Source organism: Lepisosteus oculatus, chromosome 9, assembly GCF_040954835.1.
Source record: "Lepisosteus oculatus isolate fLepOcu1 chromosome 9, fLepOcu1.hap2, whole genome shotgun sequence".
NCBI lineage: Eukaryota > Metazoa > Chordata > Actinopteri > Semionotiformes > Lepisosteidae > Lepisosteus > Lepisosteus oculatus.
This window is the reverse complement of record NC_090704.1, coordinates 3014118-3039976: the sequence shown is the minus strand read 5'-3', so window position 1 is coordinate 3039976 and position 25859 is coordinate 3014118. Positions and strand designations below refer to the sequence as shown.

General features: G+C 43.2%; 1 protein-coding gene across 13 annotated transcripts in view; it reads right to left on the bottom strand.

Moving 5' to 3' along the window:
* The window catches only part of ptprfa (protein tyrosine phosphatase receptor type Fa), a 222163-nt gene that overhangs the window by 32835 nt on the left and 163469 nt on the right, over window positions 1-25859 (bottom strand). For 7 of the 13 annotated variants that reach the window (XM_069193947.1, XM_069193951.1, XM_069193954.1 and 4 more), the window contains 8 exons: window positions 24795-24988; window positions 16075-16101; window positions 10573-10690; window positions 9549-10127; window positions 7944-8041; window positions 6428-6681; window positions 5197-5278; window positions 4241-4450 (listed from right to left, as the gene is read on the bottom strand). In XM_069193947.1, the coding sequence (XP_069050048.1) occupies window positions 4241-4450; window positions 5197-5278; window positions 6428-6681; window positions 7944-8041; window positions 9549-10127; window positions 10573-10690; window positions 16075-16101; window positions 24795-24988 (1562 nt within the window). The remainder of the gene's footprint in view (window positions 1-4240; window positions 4451-5196; window positions 5279-6427; window positions 6682-7943; window positions 8042-9548; window positions 10128-10572; window positions 10691-16074; window positions 16102-24794; window positions 24989-25859) is intronic. The other 6 variants (XM_069193950.1, XM_069193956.1, XM_069193958.1 and 3 more) reach the window with 1 other exon arrangement.

Genomic DNA, 25859 nt, shown 5'->3' with positions numbered 1-25859 from the left:
AAGGCTTTCTGCTCTCTTTCACCCGTGGGCAAGCGCCTTCTCTGGAAAGAACCCTGTGCCCCCAGCAGACTGTGTGAGCGAGTTTCTGAGCCGAGCTGCAGGGGTTTAGAGTGCAGCCCTGACAGCAGAGCTGGATGTGATTACAGACTAAGAGAATATGCTAAGGGGTACATACACCCTTAAGCTTGTGGCACAGCTGAAGACAAGCATGGGAGCCTACTCACATGTCACAGGAGGAACAGGACTGGAAAAGCAAAGGGTTTCATAACCCAATTTAAATGCCGCCCACCCCAGTTTCTATTCCTGTGCTTCTGAGGTGCACTTGTGGTTTGTCATTAAAGCACAGATGGGCCAACCACAGCCCAACCAGTGCCAGCAACTGCTGCTGCTCTAGAAGGACAAGGCAATCTAATGTACACCATCCACCTCGCTCTTCAGTAGATGCACGCCCCTCGCCTGGGAGCCAAGCGCGCTGCTCAGTCCTCAAGTGAATGCTGAGACACACACCAGTGTCACACACTAGATTCCTGCCATGTTACAGGGTATTGTCATAGTGAAATCCTAACGTGCACCAGAGGTATACAGAGGTCTATGAAACTCCAAAAAGGAGTCCTAAAGAGATATAGTACCTTATTCTTTACAACTATATATTTTAATGTAGCAAAAAGACTACATTAGTAGAGCACAATAATGGCTAGCCAAAGAATCTTATCACATAAAACACACTATAAATTTGTTGTCAAACTATAAGGTGATAGGCAATTAATCTATGGCTTTTATATAAGAGTTTAAGGGGGATATTTAAAAAGTCATACACAGAAATTATATGCACATCCTAAGGTACTTTCATAAGTCATTGGATAGAGTTCTGTCATGTTGCTCTCCAGTAAATATGAAGAATTATAAGTGAGTAGTTTTAATTAATGCCATCTTTGATGACTTTAGACCTTTGTTGTAAGGTTGTGACACGCCATCTGTCCACTGATACGATTCTGTTATAAAAAAACCTTGAAGACTACTGCCAATTAAAATCTCTGTTTATTAATTACCAAGAACAGCCCACTTTAGTAGGACGCTCATAGCCATTTCAGCTTAATTTAGCTGTTTGGAGAGTAAGCTAATACACTGCTCAAATCTGTGATATCTAATAAAAGTTAGTCAAATTAAATTAAATGATTAACATGTTATAATTAATTTTAAGCAACTGGAGCGACTGTCAAATCAAATTCCTACTGACAGGTTTGCTTGTTTTATTATATGAGAAAAATGTGCCTATAAATATCCACTCTCCCAGATGCTGAACTAATAAGGAATTCCACAAGCCACCCGTAAAGGACTTTGGCAATTGGCTTCTAAAAATGTTATGCTGCAGCACAGCACCTTGAGCTGAAGCAGATGTTGAAGTATTAGACGGAAAGCTAGCTCAGTAGTGATGTAACAAACAGCGTTGCTGGTCTTTCTCTTGCCTCTCCCAGGACTTTTTTGAACAAACTGACCAGCGTGCAAAGACTCTTCTTGTGCTGAGAAATCACTGCAGGCTCCATTTGCATGCTTTCGCTTAACAATGCAGTGAGACATGCCAAGACACACTGGATAGTGAAATGCCAGGCCACCAGGACCATAAAGAACCTGAGTACCACGACACACTTAAGTCTATCTGAAAATGGGGAGTTTTGACTGGCTGAGTGGCCTGCTTTTTTCACAGTTTCCTAGAGTTTCCTTATGACAGATCATGAGGGTTAAGAGAACGAACTCGCCACATTTCAAAACAGTCCACATCAATTTAGCAAGTGGCCATTTGCGAGAGCAGCAGTCAATTTTGGCTGAGCTAATGGGGTCAAGGTTAAAAACGGGAAGTGTGATTAATGGCCACCTCCTACTCAGAGATACAAACTCTGTTCAGAGAGACTGAAGGGCATTTATTGGCCACGTCTCTTTAAAAGATCCATAATTTAATTTCAATTTGATTCCACCCCTAATAAGATTCCAGGGTAAAAAAAAAAAGTTTCCAGCACGCTCAAAGAGAGACAGTGTGCAGTTTAACAGTAACACTTTTAAAAATAAGAACCTTAGTCATACCAGACACAATCTACAAAACTGCCCCAGTACACAAAATGGTAATGCATCCTGTTTATCAGAGGCAAGCAGGAAGGGAGCTGCAGGCTTCTGACGTACAGAATAAAGTCTGGTGGCTGACCCCCACTCCAACGAGCCCGTGCTCTATCTCTCCCCCCCACCACACGGCCTCCCTTCATTGCTTTAAATTATCACACTGTTTATACACTGAGCATCTATCATCCAATTTCACACTTCCCAGCTTGTTTACCAGCCTCGGGAGCTACATAAAGCATCCGTTTTTGCCAGCCTTGCACGACTCTGGCCTGTTAATTGCTTGTGCAGGATAAGCTTGCAAAGAAATATGAGATTATTAGCCCGCGGTTCAATTGTTTTGCCTTTTCTTTAAAGTTTGTTTTTGTAGTAAATTAAATATCATTAATTCTTATGCGGCCCTTGCCTTGACATCGCTGCCCCCAACCTGTTGTGCTCTCAAACCAGAAACGTGCCCTGTCTCATATGGAGGTGGAAATGCTAACACTGGCTGTGCAGGCAGTCTGAGAGGAATTGGATGTCTTGTACAGGGTGGGGCCATTTTCTTTCCATTTTTCCAACAGAAAGGGATGATTAATGCCAAAATTTTATGGCAACTCGACAGCTGGCTTCAAGAAGAAAAAAAGAAAAACTGTCATTCAGTCATTTAAGTATTTTCCATATTGTGCATGCAGCCATTTTTCTTGAGTCAGTAGTACAGAAATGCATTTTTGGGCTGGTTCAACATAGATGTGCCCCAGTTAGGGGTCATATTTCTTATTATCTAGTGTAGGATGTCTGAGATAACATCTCCTGCACTACTGACAAATCCCACTCAATCTGAACTGTAAACATCTTCATTTTCATATATTTGAAAAATAGCTCAATAGAGAACATGGGTCACAAAAGCAGTGTCAGCATATTACTATAGTCAACAAATATCCCGTCTTCCAGCAAACATCCTATATTTACACACCTCTTTCTAACAAAAACAATTACTTTGGAGAACACAGCGCGTTCAGGAACTTAAAACTTTTTCCACCAGGACAGATTCATGGAAGGTCACATTATTTCCAGGATGTCAACCCTATGCGTCACTGTTACGTCCCAGTGTGTGTTCTGTGTGTGTTTTTTCTGTTATGTCCACACTGCTGACCCTTGATTGTTCTCCCTTCCCCATTGGCCAACCATCACACCACTGTTTCAATATGATGTCATCATCAATCAGCCTTCAGCCAATCAGAACACATTTTATTCACTATATAACATGGAGGTTTTCAGAAAGAAAAGGCCTTTCGTTTGACTTCGGTCCCGTTTGGTTTTGGTTATCGCTTCGCTTCGCTTCTTGTTATTGCTTCGGCTTCGTTTGTTGGTTTGTTTTGCTTTGTGTGTGTGTATTTTCGTATAGCTTCGGCTTTGTTGTTTTGTTGGTTTTTTGTTAGTTTCTTTGTACTTTCATTTGTTTGTGTGTTCATCGTTGTTTTGCCATTTCCTTGCCCCAGTGTTACATGTTCAACTTTTGTGTTCTTTTGTACCCTGCTCCTGTTTATTACTCTTGTTTTCCCTTATTTGTTTTCCTGGTTCATTTGTGTTTTTGTGTGAACTTTTGGATATAAGGTTAGTTTAGGTTGTTGGGTACACTTTACACACTTAGTTGGGTTTGTATTAGTACACTAGTTTAGTACGGGTGAGTGCCATTTGTCTTGTATGGTTTTGGGTAGTCAGTGCAGGTTAGCTAGGGTGTTGAAGACGCCGAAGACCGTGTGTTTCGGGTTTTCTTTTGTAGTCAGATTAGCTGTCCCTCACTGTCCTAGCCAGCTCCATTTTGTTTGTTATTTTCTTTTCTTTGGCACCACTCTAGTTCCTTACCCTTGTTATCATACTTCCTAGTCCCTCACCAAAACCCCCCCTGCTTCCAAAAGAATTATCCTAAATGTTACACCCCTTTACCCCTAGACACTTGGGGTCGTAACAGTCACCGAGGCATTTTTTGTTTTACTGAACATCTCTTTCAGAAGTTACAGGTTTATCTCTGACTGAAAGAGCATATGCTCTTCCACGTTTCTGCTGTAAAAAACCTCTGGTTCAGAAAAAGCAAGTGACTGACTTGTGTAAAGAGTCCCATGTAAAATCTCAGTCAAACAGGACTTACAGAGTCTCTTTTCTCTAGGGCTGCCAGCACGAAGCAAAGGTATTTCTGCTGCCCCGAGAGAGGCTTGTTGTAGAAGCCATGGTAATTCTTCTCGTCTCCCAAGGTGAAGGTTTCTGGTAGGGATGGGAGCTTGGCAGCGATGTAAGGCTTCAGGGTCTCTGCTTGTCTCCTCCGCCGCCTCAAGTTGGGGCTCTCACTGGCCCCCAGCAGCTAAAACAGACAAAGCAAAAACTTAAATAAACAAGATGACACCCCTGCTGTATTGAGCCGTGGAAGCTTATCTTCACTAAAGTGTTCATGAAAAGTGGGCTTCTTTAACTCACACCGAGCAGAACAATAAGTATCATAATGAATGGCTATTGTTCTTCCATTTTCAGCATGTATTAAATTTTTTTTTTTATCACAAACAAGCTAAACTGCTTCTGTCCTGATGCAGTCTTCAATTAAGCACATTTTCAAAATAAATATCCCAGCCAGGGAGTGTGTTTTCTGAACGCTTATGAAGGGCCCGCATTAACGTTTTGCAGACTAAATGGAGAGGACACCAGGGAACGCTCATGAATAATTTCAGCAGCATTTAAGAACACGAGAAAAAAAAAAAAGCAGTATTAACGCGAGCTCCGAGGAAGACTAAGTTTTAGACCAGTCCCTGCTTCCCTGTCCTTCTTAACTAAAAGGTAAGAGCTGCTGCTCTCTTTGCGGTAATCTCTCTGACAGCGCAGCACACACAGACAAGTGTCTGACACAAGCTCCCACCCAGCTCCAGGCCCTTCTCCTTGAAGAGTCACGTGAAGATCAGAGCAAGCGGAGGCCAGGGGGAGGGAGCAGCGAGCAGGAGCAGCCCTGCAGGGCCTGCGTTTCCCAGCGCGCAGCGCAGCGCAGCAGCTACAGCTCCCTAACGCGCCGAGCTGCAGGGGGGCGTGCCTGGAACCCCACGAAAGCAGGAAGGCTCTTACCTCATCCAGGTCCATTTCGTCCGGGTTCTCCCACCTCCCGGAGCTGCCTTGCGTGACTGGCACCACCACAATGTAATACCACCTGCGGAGCAGGAAATAACACGCTGCTTCACAAAGCGCTGACATCACCTTCAAAGTTAATCCAGCCCTACTGCCCTGTAATTACTGTGTAATGATTTCCTCCATATACACATAAATACACACACCCACGCACTGGTTGATGCATCACACTGCACCTCCAACAGATCCTAAAAAGAGGTTAAGCAACTTACTCGGGCCATCCGTGTTCACATTAGATCTCTTGTTTTTGTCCAGGGACACCTGTTGTTTCTAAAAAGGTGCTAAATCTAACAGGAAACTCCCTGAGTTGCTGTAACCCTCTGAATATTTCAGTAAGAAATACAAGGTACCAATTTGACACATGTAATAGGATAAAAAGATAGTTTCTATTGTCTCTGAAATAAGCACTTGAAGTTTAATTTAAATTTTGTACACCAAAGGCCCCTTTCCCATTTCTAAAAGCATAGTGTGTGAAATTGAATTAAAAAAAATGACTCTTAACATTTATTAGCAGTTACTTAAAAAGAAAACTAGCCAGAATAAATTGTTTGCTCCATTCAGGACCCATTGCACATACTGCAGACATTTTATGATGTAAACTTAAGTCCCTGGAGCTAAAACAAACGAGAATTAAGAAAAATTACAGACTCTGGAAATAAAATGAAATTTCCTTGTGTTGCTGAGCCACATAAAAGAAGGATAAATGCAGCGTCAGTGCAAGGAGAAGAACAAAAAGGGCTGTGGTGAGGGGAGGGTCACTCAGCAGCCAAGGCTCATACTGACTTCATTACACTGCTGGGAACAGCCACCCTGCCTAATCATAAGGTGGGAGGGGACAACAAAGTGAGCAAAAAACTGCACTTAAAAATATCTAAAAAAGAAAGGTTACTAACAAAGGCCCACCCATCTCGTCGGGCAGTTCATGGTTTTGTTAGTTAACTGCCAATTGATCCATAACCAGCCTCATGTCCGTGACATCCCGCAAAGCGAACGAGGTCGTAACTGACAGAAGAAACGGTTCGACACAAGTGCATGCTGCAGATTTTGGATAACATTTCTGTGTGTTCTGATAATGAATCCGTAATTAAAAAAATTCCGGATGCTGACCAACACGAGGTCCCGGTATTCCGAATCCTCTCTGTGGACGCGCCAGAACCCCCGGGACACTGACCTGATGTGGGCACTGGTCTGGACCTTGGGCAGGTTGATGGTGAGCTTGCCGTCCTCCTCCTGCCCCCTGTAGATGACCGGCTTGGATTTGAGCAAGTCGGGCGCGGTGCGGATGGACACCACCTGCTGCAGGCCCCCCGCGCTGTTGCCCCGGCTCATCAGCACGAAGGAGTAGTCGGTGTCGGGCTGCAGCTTGGTGATCAGCTTTCGCTTCAGCTTGCCCTGCACCTCCACACTCTGCTGGTTGTAAAGGATCTGAAAAACGGGGAGGCGCATCGTCAGCGGGTAGCACGGTGCACCCCGGTTTTCAGCGGGCTCGGCCCCACCGTTTCACCTGCGGGCTCTGGTCTCCCACGGCTAGCCACCGCCCTGTGGGCGATGCGCCCCATCAACAGAAGCCACAGCAGCAGGGGACATACACTCGCTTACAGCCAGCGCTCACGACAGAAGTGAAAGGCAAATCCGGATTCCGAAGTGTCAACACTTCTGATTTTGGGTCGCCGCTCAATTAGAGAACTGGTCGATCAGTCTAGGACACGCCGAGCTGAGTAAGTGACAGCTACATTTGAAAGACAGGAGTCCTCCTCCCCCCCAGCTCTTAAGGACTCATTTTGTTCTCCTGTCACTGATTTAACCTTGAATGGACTTGTTTTAGTGCTTAAATACAGCGTGGAGAAGCTATTTGTGTTCCTGAGTCCAAATAAATCCAAAATATTTCAACCATTATTACATAAACAAAACTACTTTAATTGATATTCAATGCTATTAAAGGCTTAGCCAAATGCTTCTCTGTGATAAATTAATTGCCTGAATTACATCATGCTTCACTTTTTAAAATGTCTAATAGAGATTATAAAGATCTAAAATATGTTTAAGTTCCTTGAAAACAGAAGACGATTTAAACAATTTAGTTTTTGTCTCATACAGGAATTAAACAGAAGGGACTGATCACCATGAGCTCCAATTTCTAACATACCAGCATAGAACCCCAAAACATTTGAAACATACCGAAACAATAACAATTTCCATATATCGGGAGAGGAGGGGTAGCCCACTGGATGTAAATTTTCCTGGCAGTTTAATGCGATTATTTAACAAAAAAATACACAAAACAAACTTCCATTTAAATGGATATTCAAGGCAATTAAATGCTTTGCTTACTCACAATGAGTTAATTGCCAGGATTATGTAATGCTAAGCAGTTTAAACAGTCACTTGCAGAAGGAGCTATTAAAATCAAGACTGAGACAGTGGGAAAGGAAACATCAGCAGGTGCTGCACATCAATACTTATTGAAATTTCAAGTGTGTAAAAAGTCGTTTTCCCCTCACAACAGTAATTCCACATTTATGGAGGGATTAAAAAAGCAGATTCACTTTCAAAAAATTCACCTGATCTCTATCTAGCTGTTAAGTTTTGCTTTTCATGTGTCTGTTTTCATGTCATGCAAGACTTCAAAAGCAACCTTTCTTTTCTTCTCGCAGTACAGAGGGAATTTCCCTGAAATGGGCGCTTACCTTGAAAGGAACTTGAGACTTATAGGACTCCGGCACTTCCCAAGTCAACAGCACTGAGGTCTTCATCACAGCTTTCACTTGGAAGCTCTTGGCAAACACTACAGGAGTAAAACACAGGTTTAATTGCCTCTTTATCTTTTCATGAGCCACCAGTTGTCTAGATTTGTTTTATGAAATGACAGCTGTACAAGACCCAGGGAATTTTAGGAGGCCACCTTTGATTACATCCAGAGACAGGAAACAGGCAGTTTGCAAGAACAAGGCATCTGGGCAGGGAGCTAAGTACTCTGCTTAAGTTACTCTGCGCTATACACCACAGGGAGGATAAACAGCTCATTTTTGAATTGAAAACACCTCTTCAATTCTGCACCTTAGTTTTTTTCCCTTATTGCTTTAAGTAAAGAGGACAGATTTCAATCACCCCCCCACCCCCCAAAAAAAAACACTTCTTCAGATTCATTCAAGAAAATCCATCCGAGGCAGAAGCGTCGCACCTTAATGAGTTTTCAATAAGCAAAGGGACAGCTAACTCTGTGAATAGCGAACGCAACAAGGGGCAAAATTGAAGAACAAAAGAGTCCATCCTCGTGGGCAAAGGGGCTGTATGTTAATTCAAGCTGTGAAGGCTGGCCACAGGCATCCACAAGGCTGAGAGAGGGCAGGGAACTTCTCTCCAGTCTACAGAGCAAGCTGGGAGGCCTGGGAATCAGTAACCCCCAGCAGAGTTCCAGGGCTCTGTCCAATAAGCTTTTCCCCCTCACTCTTGCATTTTTTTTCCCCAACTGACTTTACAAAGGGAAACTCACTACGAATCATTGCAGAAACCACTGCGAATAGGAGTCTTGAAATACATTGAGTTTTCTTTTGCCTATGTGATTTCTTTTAAAAGTGTGTGTCTGCTAAAGAAAACAAGCCAACTCAGCTACGAAAAGAAATGAATAAAACTCCCAAGATAAAGAAAAGTGTAGTTGCGACAGTGTAGCTGTGCTCTTTGCAGGAGCTATTCAGGGATTGCTAGATACTGTACAAAAAACAAAGGCAACAACAACAGTTATATCTGCATGTCTAAAAGCCAATTTCCGAGAAATCTGAGACCCCACATGCTCCGTTTCCTTGCGTGTTTCAAGAAATAAACCATTTCTTGGCGACAAACTCTTGTGCCACATTTAATCAATGTTATCAACAAGCAGAAATTAAAGTATACATAAGTATACATATATAAGACTGTATAAAAGTATTATAATTTTGTATTAAATTTTCTTTAATATAATAACAGCAAGCATCGCATGCCAAGCTTCACAAAGAGCCCAAAACATGAAAAGGCAATGTGACTGAATTAAAAAGTGGAAAAAGAACTAATATGATCATTGTGCCATTGGCGTAATGTAAGGGAACTGTGGTTTCTCCACAGTGGTTCCTCCTGAAACACAGGCTTCAGCGCGGTTTCCTTGCCCTCCCCACACCTGCTCAAGCCCATTCTCACCACCTTCTCCGTCACCTGTTCCTCTTCAATACGTAGAAACCTAGCCCAGGGACCGGGCCTTACAGCACTGCCTCGGTGTGTGCGTGTGAGTGTCACGGGTGTCACCGTGGGAGGCAGCTCACCTGGCTCCACAGGCATGGTCCTGCTCTGGATGCTGGGGCTGATGGGGCCGGCACCTTTGCTGGTGAAGGCTCTTACACGGATGTCGTAGGTCGTGTCGGGCCGCAGGCCGCTGATGGTGATGTAGGTGTCGGAGGTACTGTTGGTGTGGTTCTGCTGGCTGTTGATGTCCCTGTAGACCACGATGTACTGCACAATCTTCCCATTGCGCTCCGACAGCAACGGAGGCTCCCAGGCCAGCTCAGTGGTGGAGGTGGTGAGCCCCACCACTCGTAGATTTTGGGGGAAGCCGCTGGGCACGTCCTCTTGGGTCGTGATTTCCTTCACAAACTCCTCTCCGTTGCCTGCCCTGTTCTTGGCACACAGCTTGAAGATGTAGGTGGCTCCCTTGTGCATCCCCGTGACAGTGTAGTGGTCGTCGGTCTTCTTGAAGTCTCTAACAATGTACGATTCCTCCTCAACCCGCTTGTACTGCAGCTGGTACCCGATCAGCTCGCCCACCATCTCCTTGGGCGGCTGCCACTGGATCAGAGCCGTATTTCCTACAGTGGTGCTGATCATCATGCTTGGCTTGCCTGGCACTGCGGTGGGGAGACACACAGGGAAGGCTCACAAAATCAGGCCCACTGGCTTTTAACATTTAAAAGATAATAGGACCATTACAGGCATTAGGATCTTGCATAGACACCATGTTTCCAAAAGAAGACAGGGAGCAGCAATGCCCTCTAGCACTACAGCCGAGGTTGTATGAAAGGAGGAACCAACACAAAGAAGCCCCAATTTTCTCCCAAGATAAGGAATTATCTGTCAGCACTGAGCTGCGACTTCTTTTATTCAGGTAAAATGTTAAAAAAAAATGTTATGCTTCTCTTTAGAGTGTAATTTAGTGCTTTAACGAAAACTCTGGGATACGGTGCCATTTTTACCATGTCCTGTTTATTGCTTTCTTAATATCAAGATGATAAATATCTTAAGTCTACAGTAGTCTTGGCACAAAGCAGTGTTCAAACTTGGTGCTACACCTACCAGCACCGGTAGTGGTGATCACTTTGGCCTTGCTGCGTGCTCCATCCCCCTTCGTTGTGTATGCTGCTACTGTAACAGAGTACGTGGTTTCTGACTGAAGTCCAGTTATAATTGCCTCCTGAGAAAAGAAATGTTTCGAGAGAAGTCATTTGAGAGTCTGGGCAATTCTGCACTCGTCACCTCAGCTAACAGTGACCTTCAGAAATGAGCCATCCAAGCATGCACCAACTTTTCACACACACACCCCAGACATTAAAACCATCAGACATCGCCACTGTTTCATCTCCCAAGCTTTTCGAGAGTGAGTTTGTTGAAATAATGACAATAAATCTCTGATGGCTTTAATTGAGAAACGCTGAAGGCTGCATGTAAAGCACTCAACACCGTCAGGGCACGTGGGGGAAGAACAGTATACACGCACCAAAAAATAAAAGAAGATACCATTTGTGTCAGTGCCCGCATCACAGAACCTGCCTGTCTTCCAATTTGTGCCTATTTTGTTAACCAATCCAGACAGGAAGCTGTCAGAAATTGTTGCCAAGGTCAACCGAGACTCCCACAGAGCTCTAATTGGCAATCCTGTCTGAACACCTCCTCCAGACAAGTGGGGCACCACTGTCTGACTGCTACAGCTCCTGCGTGCCACTGCCTGGAGTGGACAGAGATTCGTATCGGAGTCTCTTTGTGGTCGCAGTGAGCAGCTCCCGCCTCTGCGACAAAGTGGAACGAAGCTCTGTCAGCCTGGAAAACCAGAGATCCGTTATACGACTCTTTATTTCATGGAATCCCCAGATCTCCAGTATGCTTTAAAGACTGTGTTTCAGTTTTTATTGCAGTCCCTCCCACCTCTTTTTTCAGCTTCCAATCTTGGCTGCAGAGTCACGTTCAGGTCTGAGGAGCTAAAAGTGACAGAAGTTTGGTGAAATATGGTTACTGACTTTGACTCGTCACTTACAAGGAAAGTAGAAACATCCATTATGCTGCTTTCCCTGTCGAGGACTGCGGCAGCACACCAAGAACATGACAATTCTATTTGTTTGTTAATTCCTGGCAAATCCTCTGACATAAATTTAACAACAAACCTTTGAGGTATGCTGCAAGCTGGAATCCAGTGAGGTATATTTAAAATGTGAGATTCTTTTGTTGAGGAAATTAAATTAGAAACTTCCCTGTGAGAAACACTGATATCTCAACCAAAGTCAATTTTTGAAATTTTTGTTCAAGCCATAAAAACAACTAATGGCTCAGTGTTTCCATGGCTATGAGACTGCAGAGCCAGTGGCACTTTCCTCTGCTTCTTAAGGTCTGTCCTGGATTGATTACATTGTCCTTAAATTTTATAGCCAATGCTTCTCCCAAATCGTAGATGATAAATCATTACTTCATTAACCGAAGGGAATCAATATTCATTAATTCCGTTTTATAAGCAAGTGAACACACTGACACATATGGTAGCTCCACGTGAACAAATGAACTGACGTTATAAAACAAACGTGATTAAAGAAGCCAGTATATGGCGAAGTAACACATCCTGACCAACGTCCTCGTGGTGTTCCCTCCAGTTTAAAGTTCATCGCCTTGCGGGACAGGAAGAATCATCCACACGATTAAAACCATCACAACCTCACAAAAAAAAAGAGTGGATCTCACAGCTTCCACCCACCCCCTGCTTAGCTTAATGGCAGGGTTTAACTGCAAAACATTCCCACAAAAGATTAACTCTGAAGCACGCACACAGGAGAGAGTGTGTCACATTCACACATTGTGAAGGGCTCGAGCGAGGCCGCACAGGATTCTCCACACGCAAGCATGCCGAAACCACCGTGTGGCATGCACAGGCCGCCCGCAGGAGTTTCACTACGGCACGCTTTTCAAACAGACGTTGACACGGAACCCCCACACAAGTTGCACGGCAGGTTTTTTTTTAAACTAAAACGTTCTAAAAACAAAGAAGGGAACTGTGGGCTCCAGAATGAAAATTGAATAAACTCCCTTTGTCATCAATAACAGACAACCAAGGAGGAGACAGAGCGGGGCCAGGGTGTGGCCACCTTCACACAAAGCCGTGTCTCGAGGGAAATTCCAGAGAAGAACACCCACCACAGCTTATTTTCAAACTGGACTGTCACTAGCTTTTGACAGCTAGTACATGTCCTCGCAAATGACAAACTAATACCGAAAAACCCCAACATGCACCCCTACAGAGTGAAGGCTTTCTAGTTACTTAATATTGGGAATAATTCAAAACATTTCCTGCATTATTAATGACCCCCTACATTAATTAAACCTTTTTGTTTCTAATTATGTCAATACAGTTTGTATTTTACAAAGGACGTTTTTTTTTTCCTTTTTGCTTTATTAAATGGAGAATGCCAGATTTACTCAATTAAAAATAAAATTATTATTCTCTTTCTTTCCCCAAAGAGTGACACGAGAGGAGAAAACCCAATCTGTCGGAAGCTACTGAGATGATTGTATAAAGTCTCAGCAGAGGTTTTGGGCTGTACAGAACTAATTCTCATGTCATAAGCAGAGGGATTTTTTCCAAGAACTAACACTTGGAAATGTTTAATTTAATTCTGTGTCAAGACAAAAAATTGGTTAAAGACCCACTTTTATTAGACTTGCCAACGAAATTAAAAGATTTCACTGCTGAGCTCTGATACCTTTAGTAACTCTGACTATTGTTAAATATCAAAGGTCATCACTTGACAGTTCTGCTTAGAGCCAATGACAATTTAATTAACACAACATTTTTGAATGTATAAACATATACAAAGTACAAATAGATTAAATAACTTAAAATAATCTATATTATTAATCTAGAATAAAACAAGGGTAGAATTAATTAAAAATGTGGGGTCAATGCTTCCAACTTTTCACTGTTTTAATGTGTGCTGAAGAGGTTTAGATGGGTTTGATAACTCACAAAATCAACTTTTTGCAATGTAAAACACTGAGCATTTAGACACTGGATTTGTCTGTAAGAGAACATTAGGCAGACAGGGCTCCGTTTGGACTTGCAAACATTCAGTCACAGTCCATTAAAAGCTGCATGGATGAAATGCAATTTCATATAGAGGCTGATTAAGGATGATAAAAAACTCAATATTTTGACTACATCTGTCCATTTCTTACAAGGGGGACATTAATGGCGGGATAATATATTATCAAATTATCATCCATGCTTTGTTTGAAATGAATGAATTAAAGCTAAAACACTTTTCATTACCCAGCTGCCACAGACAAGGACAAAAAAAATAAAGAAAGAAAAGGCTGCAATTCCAATCATGTAACTGTTGGCCTGAAAAGAACCTGACACGACAACCTCAATAATAAAAACCTGGGATTTCTGAGGCTAAGCTGTACATTTAATTTAGTTCTATTGTCCTAAGATTTTCACTGCCTGGCTATAATGGAACAACAGGTTCTTTTGTCAGACAGGTGCGTGTTTAAGATACACTCCTCACACCTCAGACATATGAAAACCATTTAATGCCAAAACTGAAATAAAATGAGATAAGGGAATAAAACAGTGGCATTTATTCTAGAGTGTGCACGAGCTTGATTTGATTTCACCTTTGGCTTCATCAAAAGGAACACTGTTAGTCTCATCTGCTGTTGTGAGGCTGCATCAGCATTAGGTCCTGAAACATCAGGATGTGGCTGGAGTTTCGTGCACTCTGACCTCGTGGAGAGCTGCCTGCGCAACGCAGGGGTCCGAGCCGCACTGCGGCGCGACGAAAACGAAGAGCAAGAACGCACTCCACCTTCCGCCCCGTACAGCGACGCATCCCACAAATACCCACAATACTGCACACGCCATCGATACACACTTAAGCTGATGCACACAGATGCACACAGGCAGGCAACACGTCACAGAACACAGGGGGGAAAAAAAATGCCCTCAGAAACAAAAAGTGCAACGCAGATCATGAAGGTCACAGGCGCCGGGTGTAAATCCTCTCGTACCTCCACAACGAAGCTAAACCTGATTCAGAGAAGCGCTGCAGCCGAGGGCGACACCGCAGTTCCCACCCCTCAGCACCTTAGACTTACGGGGGGGGGTTTAGATATTCTCATTCCCCGTGATCTGCCCCTCACTGGCACAGACGAGCAGCTGACTGCAGTCGAGACACGGTGAGGAACGCCATCAATCAGAGCCCAGAGAGCCAGTCTTGGAGGCCCGGACAGGGCAGGCACGGCAAGTGCAGGCAAGCAGAGGGCGTTCTTTGCCAGTGGTGCTGGCATGAGCAGAGCAAAAACATTTTTTTTTTTTTTAAAGGGACAGGAGGGGCGGGCTGAAACAAATTATACTCATATAAGCCACAAATTAACCTCCTGCTTTAAAAACAAAAATCAAAGGAAGAAGAGGATTTACAACCGCAGCTCCTGCGAGCTCACAAGCACAAATTCTCACGCAAAGAGATGTCAGAGGAGCCAGCAAGAGAGGGCGAGAGACGGAAGGGCAGCCCGAGTCCGGGCTACCGGGCTTCTGTGTCTACAGCACTCTCTTGCCGTCTGCAACAAACACCACTGGGTCATCCTGGTCCCCCTTATAGAGCAGAAAGGAATATAGTCATGTTCATTTCACACACGCCGAGGTGACCGACAGAAATGTACTTCACACATTTCTACCAGAGGGCACCCCAGACTAGGTATAGATTCCTCCAACCCTTCAAACACACTTTGCTGGAAGCCAAGCAGATTGTATAAAGGGAAAAAGAAGGAATATAAAAAAATATGAGGGGGGAAAAAAAAAACCTCCTGCATAACCACTGGACTCTTATTCTGAACTGGCGAGGGAAGGGTTTGGGGAGGCTGAAGTTAAAATAGTTAGAATATCGGGGGGCATTATGAGTGCTGAGTAAGCAGTCGCTTACCACTAAAAGGCAGCTTTAGAGACCCTTTATAATGAGGGTGGAGTGGAAACAGACTTAAGAGGCAACAGATCTGGAACAGCCAGCCGCTGTAAAACTAAGGCACTGCACAGAGAAGTGTGCTGGAGCTCTGAGATCACAGAGCATTATCAGAATAACAGCTCTTCAGAACGAGCAGAGCGGGGACAGATGTCTTTGGAAAACATCTGAACCGGAAGCCTCATAGCAAGAGTTGAAGTGTGTAATATTCTATTAGCATTACAGTCTACATCAGTGCGGGGCCTTGCAATTAAGTAGTAGAACATCCTGCAGCTACTTTCAAAGCAGGGTGGGAGGTTCATATTGCTGTTAAGAAAAGAAAATAGGATGGTCATGCTGTTTCACAAGCTGCTTGTTCCAAGTACATTAAGCTTTAACAGTAAATTAAGTGATTTAAAGGATAAATGTTACTGGATTTCAAATTTATCACTCTTTGTGACTTCTTAAAAGTTGAGCACATTAGTCCCTATGAAAGCAAGAGGGGGTGGGAGGGAGATAAGATAGTGTTAAACAGTTCCCAAGGGCCCAGTGTTGCTTAGAGAAACCCGCCTTGCACCAACTGGCACACACTGCTGTTACTCACATAGTCCGTAGTCTCCTCAACTTTCCACTGATGGGAGAAGACAGATGGAAAAACAAAGCAATCAAAAACAGATCAGAACAAAACCCAAAAAAATTAAGGTTTTGCAGAAAGAGTTTACAGGAGCTCATGTTAAGACGTTCATATCAGTAGGAGGAAGAGCAGTACTTTAGGACGAAAATGGGGGAACAAGCTTTTAGTAAAGAAAAAAAGATGATGATCGTTGATTCATCCTTTTGTAACAATTGTTTTTCCTGTGTTAAATGAATTACTAAATTTACTGTAAACAAATGGCTTTGTCATTTTAAACAGCGCCACTTGCTAGGCTATGCTGACAGTTCAGTCAGTGGGTGCTTTTTTAACACTAGGGCTAGCCACCCACACTGCATTTGAACCTCCTAGCTATCGGCAGTGCAGACTAGGGCTCCAAATAGGATTGGCCAGCAGGTGCCTGTAATAGAACAAACGCAGTTAGGCTTCGAATCTCCTACAAGGCCTCCTGAGGTCACTCCCTGTAAACCTGGAAACTGGAGACAAGAACTCTGAAACTGAAAATACAGTTAAGAGCTGCAGGAGGAATTCATCACCAAGTCTTCTGGGGCTAATCAATTAAGAACAATGGATCAACAATTGATCACAGGTGTGAAAAGAATCTTCAGTGAACTCTGTTCTGTAGTCAAACTCCAGGGCTTTGAAAATCACATTATCAAAAGAAAAACGCACCATATACACATAAAATCACAAGAGAAAGACCTTTGTTAATTTGATGCACTGCCTTGTTATGCCTTTGTTGCAATGAGTGAAAACCATGAACCATTTTACCGACAGCAACATGAAAAAATAATACACATTTTCAAATTGCATTGCTTAAATTATACGACTATCATAACTCACGTGCATGTTTGATGTTTTACAAGAAGTTACTACCTTTATTTACTGCAGCGCTCAAAAGAATGTCTTTCTATTTTCCCATTTTAATTTCAATATATATTTAAAATCTTTTATTGGCAAATGATTCACGCGATGCCAGAGCTCATTTTGAGCTTTAAGGTCCCTCGGCAGCAGAGACCATGAAATCGAATTACACAAACCGATCTTGGAGTCAGAGCACAGTATTGACTGTGAAGAGATCTTCCACAAACCTCCTCTGATGCCTCTGAGATGCTTGTGAGCAGTCTCCCAAGACAAGGTGAAGGAAACCATTGACACCCTAAACTGTGATGAAAAAGGTGCCACCGATTTTATTCTTGACACTTTGAATCGACATTTTAACTGCTGTGCCTGGACTGAAGGTGGCGTTGCAGGACTAACAGCAGGTCAAGCTCTGGATTTCCTAAGGAGGATAAACCAACTTCGGAGCAAAGTGAAAAATTCTGCTTACGGGGCGACTGCAAAATAATTATACAGAACTGCCACACTGTCCTTGGCTACAGATCTCCAGTATTAACAGAAACTCCTCAAGATCATATTATAAGAACAGTGGAAGAACAGACATATTGCGGATCACCTGGGGAAAAGGACCCCTCTGCAGGTAAGTCTGAAAGCAGGGTGGCAGTAGGCAGGTCAAGTAACACTGCTTGACAAACCTGTGTCAGGGAAACTTACAAAACCCCTTTCATCTTACCAGTTTTTAACCTGTAAACTATACCAATTAACTTATGCCATTGTTCCCTGAACTTCTGAACTCTAAATTCTGGGCCAGACTGGCAAACCAGGGACTTAAACCAAAGCTTTGCAAGCTTAACTGTGGTTTTTCCAGGGTGCTCAAGCTTCACTTGAGGAAATCGATCCATCTCATTCCTGCCTGAGCAGCCCTTGCTCTGCACACAGGTACACTTTTAACGAACTGCCCCGCGCATCTCCGATTGAACGCTCAGCCAGGACAGTTTCCAGAAATAAGAGAGGTGCAACAACAAGTCGTCGCAATTGGTTGTGAGAGTCAATGGCAGCTGTGGCACATGATGGTAAACAAAAGTCAAAGCTATACTTTGAGAGGATGCACTTTAACTATCAAATATTTTTGTTGACATAATGTACCACATATGGTCACATCACTCCACTAAGCACCACAATGAAATATACTAGGATGTTAAATGTGATCTCTCCCCCTGTTTTTAAGCCAGTAGTTATATCTCTTCACTCCTTTTGCCCACAGTGTGTTAATGAGATTTTATTGCGCTCTCCAGCAGTAGAGCACAACAGAAACGCAGCCGTCTCTTTTCCCATTAGTCCACCAACCCCCCAACCTCACCCTCACTTCCCTCCTGATAAAGACACTCGTACGGCGAAGGATTCAGGTCCCCTTCAGATCTGCTGTGATGCGTCTGTCACTGACTTCAGATGAAATTTCACCTCCAGAGGTTATTCATTTTGCTCACTCAGCATTGATCCCGGGATAAGGTATTTTATTCCCCCCCTCCTGTTAGGAAGCATATTGTTCACCCATTCCTTGTGTAACCCCCTCACCTCCCCTGCCACACACAGCTTTTTTTAAACCAGACAGGAACGGCTGTGTCTTACAAATAAGGGCAATGGGAATTCGATTTTGAATGTCGCCTCTTTATATTACATTTCTCAAACACACCTAACACACTCAAAGCTGCCAATTCAGAATTAGTCCCAGTGCTGGAGAGTTATCTGTATTCTGGTCTGTGGCTCTGTTGCCTTATTGAAAGCAAATCGGAAGGTATGTTCCTCCTTTTGCTTGTCTGATAACTGCTTTGTTACCAGAAAGAAAACTGGTAAGTGACTGGATCAAACAAGAACAAGAAAATCCAACTCTGCTACCCTCTTATGCATGAAGATCATAAATGTTGTATACTGTATTATGAAACATTGCATTTTATCTGAAGTGTGGGAAATGAGAGTAGCATTTGACTCTATAATATATTTCAAATAGTCTACTTTATGCCTGCTTTGCTGAACAACCTCAATTTTCCTGCACTAATTATGTAGTAGGCACTCCATTTATTTACTGTCAGCTCTGCTGGCACAGTGGCCAGGTGCCAAAAGAATTCAATATCAGAACTGTAATTTTTTCTAATTACAATTTTCTAATTTAAAAATACCATAAATGCGCTTCTCCATTATGTACATCAAGCACTTCTGAATTGCAGCTGTATTTTCTAAAAGTCTAAAAGAATTCGCCTATAGAATTCCCAAGGCTGGCTGAGGAACACATTGCATAGAAACCTCAACAGCAGGCAGATCTTTTTTTTTTAAAAAAAAGGGAAATACACAAGTATGTCAACAAAATGGAAAAAAAAGTAGCCGAAGGGATAGAACAGGGGTGGCTGTATTTGGTAGGATGTAATCAGGAGTGATGTTCCGGGTCTGACCTGTCAAAGGGAAAGAAACGTTCTACTGAACGGAAGCCGAAAAGGCAACAGAAACTGTAGGATGTTGAAAGGGCTGCTAGAAAAGGTGAAGAAATGTCACATTCCCTGCACATACCGTGTAGTCCACACTGTGCTCTATGAAGACTGCAAACTGGGGGCAGAGCTATAAAAACAATTCACAAAAAAGAGGATACAAGAATACCTTGCTGCCACAATAACCTACGACCAACAGGTTCTTGAGCAATACTATTATGATGACCTAAAGAATGTTTCAATCAAAGCACATTGTCCAATCTGCAACTCATACTCATATTCCCACCCATCCGCTTTCTAACTGCATTTTCCAATACAGGACTGTGGGGGAGCCAGAGCCTATCCTGGCAAGCACTGGGTGCAAAGCAGGATACAACATGAATAGGATGCCAGTCCATCGCAGGGCAAACACAGACGGGACCAGTTTTCCCTGTACCGAATTAACCAACAAGAATGTCTCTGGACTGTGTGAGGAAACCAACGTGATAAAGTACAGAATGTACAAACTCCACCCAGACAGCACCCCAGGACCTGAACCCAGGAATCGCCCCCAGTGGTGCAAGCAAACTATGCTAACCACCATGCTGCCCTAACACGATACCTTCGCTTCTTTGCTTCATACACTGGAGCTATGAATAAAGCTGGACACTGAACTTCCACTGAACTGTGGAAGACCGTGACCTACAAATCTCAATGGCTGCAATCAAAAAGAGCTTCTGTGCATCTGATCACAGTTGCCTCAGGCAAAGAGTGTCTCTCGAGAGCTGCTTCTTCTGTACCAGAATGGCAGTAAATGTAAACATCTGTGACAATATGCTTTTACACTATATTAGCAGAATATGAGCGGGGTGCTAATGACTGAAAGACTTTCATACGAACTTTTAAAAACAGCATTTGAAAATTGCTCCAGTGTTGCCAAGCTTAGGCCTGGAAATGTGAGCAAGCACTATCAGTTCAAAGAAAGATACAATACGCAGCTGAATTATTATATATTAACATCTCCAACGCAGGTGGCATTGCTAATGTGACAATAACAGTCTCCATCCATAAGAAGGAGGACAAAACTGAAACAAGTAATTATAGACAAATAGGTTTATTACATGTAAGGCTGTGGGAGTATAAAAAAACATACACAGCCATGTTGTTGAAACCTATACATAGGCTTCTTTCACAGAATGACTGGATGAGACCCTCAGGTTCATTAGCTACTAACTATCAAACAGGTCAGATTTCCCCAGTGGCCTCCTCTCGTTTGTCGTGGGTTTAACTCCAGCCTGGGATGCCTTCTGTGTGGCTCTTGCACAGTCTCGCCGTGTCCGTTGTGTTTTCTTCAGGTTCTCTGGTCTCTTCCCAAAGACAAAGTAGCGATCGGTGTGGCGTTCGGTACAGGGATAGCAAATACAGGATGCTATTACCCTTAACAGGACCCGGAGGCTTTCTGATAATCTATGGACAGGTGGATCTTCAGAACCGTACAGTAGGAAGTGCCTTACAGTAGCAATACAAGCCTGACTCATTTCTGCGAGTAAAAATGTCCCGCACAAGCCGCACTGTATCGGTTCCATGACATTATTGGCTCCTAGCTTTGTGGTGAAGTAATGAGGTGGCAACACAGAAGCAAATAATCTGAAGCCTTGGCAACATCATAAGGCAGCCTTTTGTCTTTTTCTGGAGCGCAAATAAGCCGAGCAAAGACTAAAAATGAGAAGAAGAGAACCCTCCCATTGCAGTTCCCCGGTCCCAGAGGTCTGAGAAAAATGAACTTCTACCTCCCTGTAAAAATACAGCAGCAGGAAACTGGTAAGGACGCTCTCCCTGCCACGGCCAGTGGACTTTGCCAGTGCGCATTAATAACCAGTGCTTTACCTCTGAAGCTTTTAAAGCCAAGCAAAGCGGTCACCAGCTTTGAAACTGTCTTCTTTCCAAAACCGAACAGGTTTCCATGATGCGCCTATGTAGTGAAAAAGTCTCTTCTGATTTCATCTCACCCCTTCCTGACGGTGGAAATGGAGATAAGAGTGAGAAGGGAAGGTAAACACTCTCTGAGCCAAGGTCCTTTCTAAGCAACTGCTTCCAGCAGGTCTTGGAGGAGACGTGATCCCACATGGCACCCGGAATATCGGATCTGTGAAATATCAGGACTGCTAAATGCTGGCCTAAGGTTTAGAGCTGCAAGCCAATTGTTCCAAAGGACTAAAAAGGGATTACAAAAGATAGACAGTGTTTTGAATAAACTGTTGCTTAGACCATTGACAGATATTAGAAACAAAATGAGTGGGGATTGTTAGGCGCCAAACATTTAAAAAAAAATGTAAACAGTATGTCCTTGAAGGCAGCAGAGGCAAATTAAATGACTTCTAGCTACTCCAATGTGGATGCCTCACAAAGCATATGAGAAACAATTCCCAATTATAATATTTACATCCTAGAACTGCTGATACTCAGCATTGTGAATAATTCCAAGCTGCCACTTCCTCACTGAGGCTTTCCTTAAGAAGCAGGACACACAGAGCCAGAGAGGGTGCTCAGCAAAGCCCAGATGGCATGAGCATGCCTTACTCTGACAGAAGAGTGTATAATAATAACACTTAAAACTCAGGAACCTGGAATAGATCGTTACAGTCACAGATCAGGCCCCTTTTTATAGCCTTGGTAAAATAATGAATACAAATTACTGTACATCTCAGTGTTGATTTCCAGTGAAGGGAAAGAGTGCGGTTGCTAAGACAAATCAATCCTCAAGTGTTGAGTTCAGACAGAACCCACATTTCATCGGGTTAACAGAGGCCTGCATTTTTTTCCTGTCTGAAAGCAGAAAAGTGAACACAGGCATCGAGACAGACAGCATGAAACTCAGGAGATTAAAACTTCTGTAAAAATGCGACTAAGTCATATGACCAAAACATGATTCACAGCCAGGCCAGCACCTACAAAAATTAATCTGCTGATCTCTGCTGAAAATTACTCCTAGAAATTATTGCAATAGGTTGTTAAAAATTGATTTTCCTTATCAAAAGCTTCCCCTCCCCCTTCAAACTAATAAGGTTATATTTACAGTACAGTAACAATTTAAACTGCTAAGTAAAGTCACCTCAAGCAACTCATGCTATTAATTAAAGGCACATCCAGCATATTAATGAAAAAGAGCATCAGGCATGGAATACTTATTGTCCTATAACACTGACGCGAGTACAAATTTTGTTTGCATGGATATTTTTGCAAGACAACCCGGAAGACAAAGTAACTTTTAATGTTTTTTAAAGGATCAGGCATGAAATGAGCTCAGAGAAATGAAAAGTTTTTTTTTTCCTAAAAACTTCCAAACCCCAATTTTTATTTAGATGTTAATACAACTTTGAAGACTGTGTCAAAAATAAAAGCTAAAAACAGTCGCTGCCTCAACATCTTGCAGTAAAAGGCATCGCCAACAAGCCTTCCTTCTTCTGGGGGAATACTAGCATGGAGATCAAGCCTACGCAAGTCTCTAGATCGATGATAAATTTGCTTGTGCTTTCTCATTCCTGTGCTAATGGGTGGCAAGGAATGCAAAACTTATCTGAAAGCAGCTTTAAAACCATTTAAACCAGCAGAACAGTGCTGGCAGGTGAAAAGAGGGCAGAAGTACAGAGTATTGTTTTTAGACGCTGAATCCTTTATCCCCGTCTGTTTGTGTACACCTAACTGATAAGTAAGGAATGTACATACAGAAGTAGAGGTGTAACCTTATCCCCGAGAAACAAAAAGAACAAGACTACGCAATGCCATGACTCACTGAATATTTGAGAACTGTGGGCTTGTTGTGTCTAAGGCAAAAGGCAGCTCCTGGAATAGAAAACCCAAGTTCCAGTATTTGAGAAATATCCTTGAAAAGTGAGCGATGACAAGACCGTCATACATAAGGTCACAGCAATATGTATTTTTAATGCCGACGCGAAGCATATGCAGCGATAAACAGGAATTCTGTGTCCAAAATTTGCAACACGTAAGGTCAAGCCATTTTTTATGCTTTATCTTTACCACACCTCAGATAGGCACAACTGAGCTTGCAGCGGCTCGCCGTGCATGAATCCAAGAGCTCTTTGCTGCTAACTTTCTTTTTATCAAGCTTCTCTTGCCACAGCAACTCGGCCTTTTTAGAGATTTTCATAATATTTTCTGAATTCCGCAATGCAACTTTAGATTCAGCGATTATATTAAGCTACAGGAAGGTGTCTGGAACGACCTGAATTTGTATTAAACATTACTAGTAGCTAAAAGAAAAAGATATGTGTATCTATTGTTAATTTACTGGAATAATATACAGTATATTACAAGGTGCAGTATTTTAACAGTATTGCTTACTGATATTTGCTTACTACCGTACTGTTATAATTAAAACATATTAAAACACTCAAATATCAATGCCATGAATTTTTCACAAGCAAGCTGTGCAGAGTTTATTCTATGGCAGCTTCTGAAGGACCTATAAACACCTTAGAATTTGCAGCTGTATCTCATCTTTTGTCTTTTATGACTGCAGACTGCTCTTTAGTGTTGCATACATAAAGAGGCGAATACAGAAATAGTTGTGGACAGTGCTGTGTGTACGGGGAACATGTTGATTCCAGTATATCCCACAAAAATGCCCTAGTACTTCTGTTACACAAAGGATAGCTTTAGATATTCTTGCGTAAATGCGTCCGTGTTCAGGATTAAAATTAAGCTCCGATTGCCTTTCTTCAGGCAACTTAACATTTATGGAACAAGAAGGTAAAATCATATATAATTTATAACAGGATAACAAGGCAGTGCATTTTTATTAAGATAAAACACAAAGGTTAGGGTGAATCTGAACAGGCAAAGAATATTCCCATATAAAATTAAACTGTTCCCAATTAGCATATATCCCCAGTTGCCTGAGCATCAGATACTTACTGTAACACCCTCCTCAACAATCAAGCCAGCCGGTCTTGTGTGGTGGAAGGCCAAGATTCACAACAAGCTTTGAATCAAATGTTTAGAACTTGGAAGTGTCGCTATCAAGTTTTAAGAGCCAAGAACCTCCCTGACAACCAGGCTGGGTTTGTGTTGGTTCGGTTCACAGCCCGTTGTGGTCACATTAATATCGCTCCAGCATTGTTAAACTTTCACCACCGTGCGTACCCAGACGCACAATCACGGCACCTGCCTGAGACCCGAGCCCCATCCGGAAATAAACAGATCTTCCTGACACCCGCTGGTACCCCTGGGATCGGCTCAGGTGCTTTAGATTTGGGTTTCGGAAGACATGGGAGTGCCAGTCTGCCGCGGTGTTTGGATCCCCGAGCTCTGGCGTGGTGTAGGAGAGACCGCGAGGGTGCGGGAGAGCAGTACCTGCGCCTCGGGCAGCGCGACGTCCATGATATTGGGCTGTCCTCGGGGCTCGCCGTTCTCCAGCCGCGAGTAGATAATCTGATACCCCCGGATCTGGCCGTGCTGCTTGGTGGAGAGGGGGGCTTTCCACGTCACGCGGATGGCAGTGGAGTTGACCGCCTCCACTTCCACTTTCCTGGGGGGTGCGCCTGGCACTGCAGAGCGGCAGGGACAGAGCATGCATTACAGCACAATAACTGGCGGGAAAGGGAAGGCATTATGCACAAGGCTTAGAGACCCCTATTGGCACCCAGCTAAGGCTATGATGTACAGATCATAAAAGGCTGTGTGCATGCAAGTCTATACACACACACGCACAACCATATCCTGAAGCTAATCAAGGAAGAAAGCCAAGGTCTGTACCTGATGCTCTAAGCAGTAGCTGGCAATGCTGCAAGCCCCTCTGAGCAATCAGGGCTATGCCTTTTTGGAGTTTGGCCAAGTAAACGCAGGTGACAACTGCCTGCATTTACTTTGTTGTAAATGTGACCTTTTTATCCAGCGACAGAGCCGTGGTAACCAGAAATACATTTCCTTTGAAGGATTAACAGGCACAGGGGAAGAACAAAGCCTGCATCACAGTCATCATTTTTCAATGTGTGGACGAGCAACACAAAAAAGAAAAATGTACTCCTGAAGGCTGAAACACGGAACCTGGTGAGCGCTCGATTTTTTCACCAATCACTGTCCATCACCAAAGAAACGGAAAGCATTTTCCCTCTCAGTAATTTTGGAAGGGATATCTGAAAGGAAAGTAAGGAAAGCACTGCAATTCCACAGGGGGACTAGTTCCTAACCACTGCCCTTAGCGCTGGTCAGAGATTTTACAAACCCCACAAACACACGAGGCTTCTCTGTTGTAGCCCATCCCCAAGTTACTGTATGAGAAGTGTGTTAATAGTTATATGTTCCACAGATGTCCTTCTTTTACCTTAAAAGCATGACAGCCATGTCACAAAACTGTTTAATGCAGGCAGGAAAAATGCTTCAACATTAAGTCAGTTGGACACAGCCCATCTAACATGT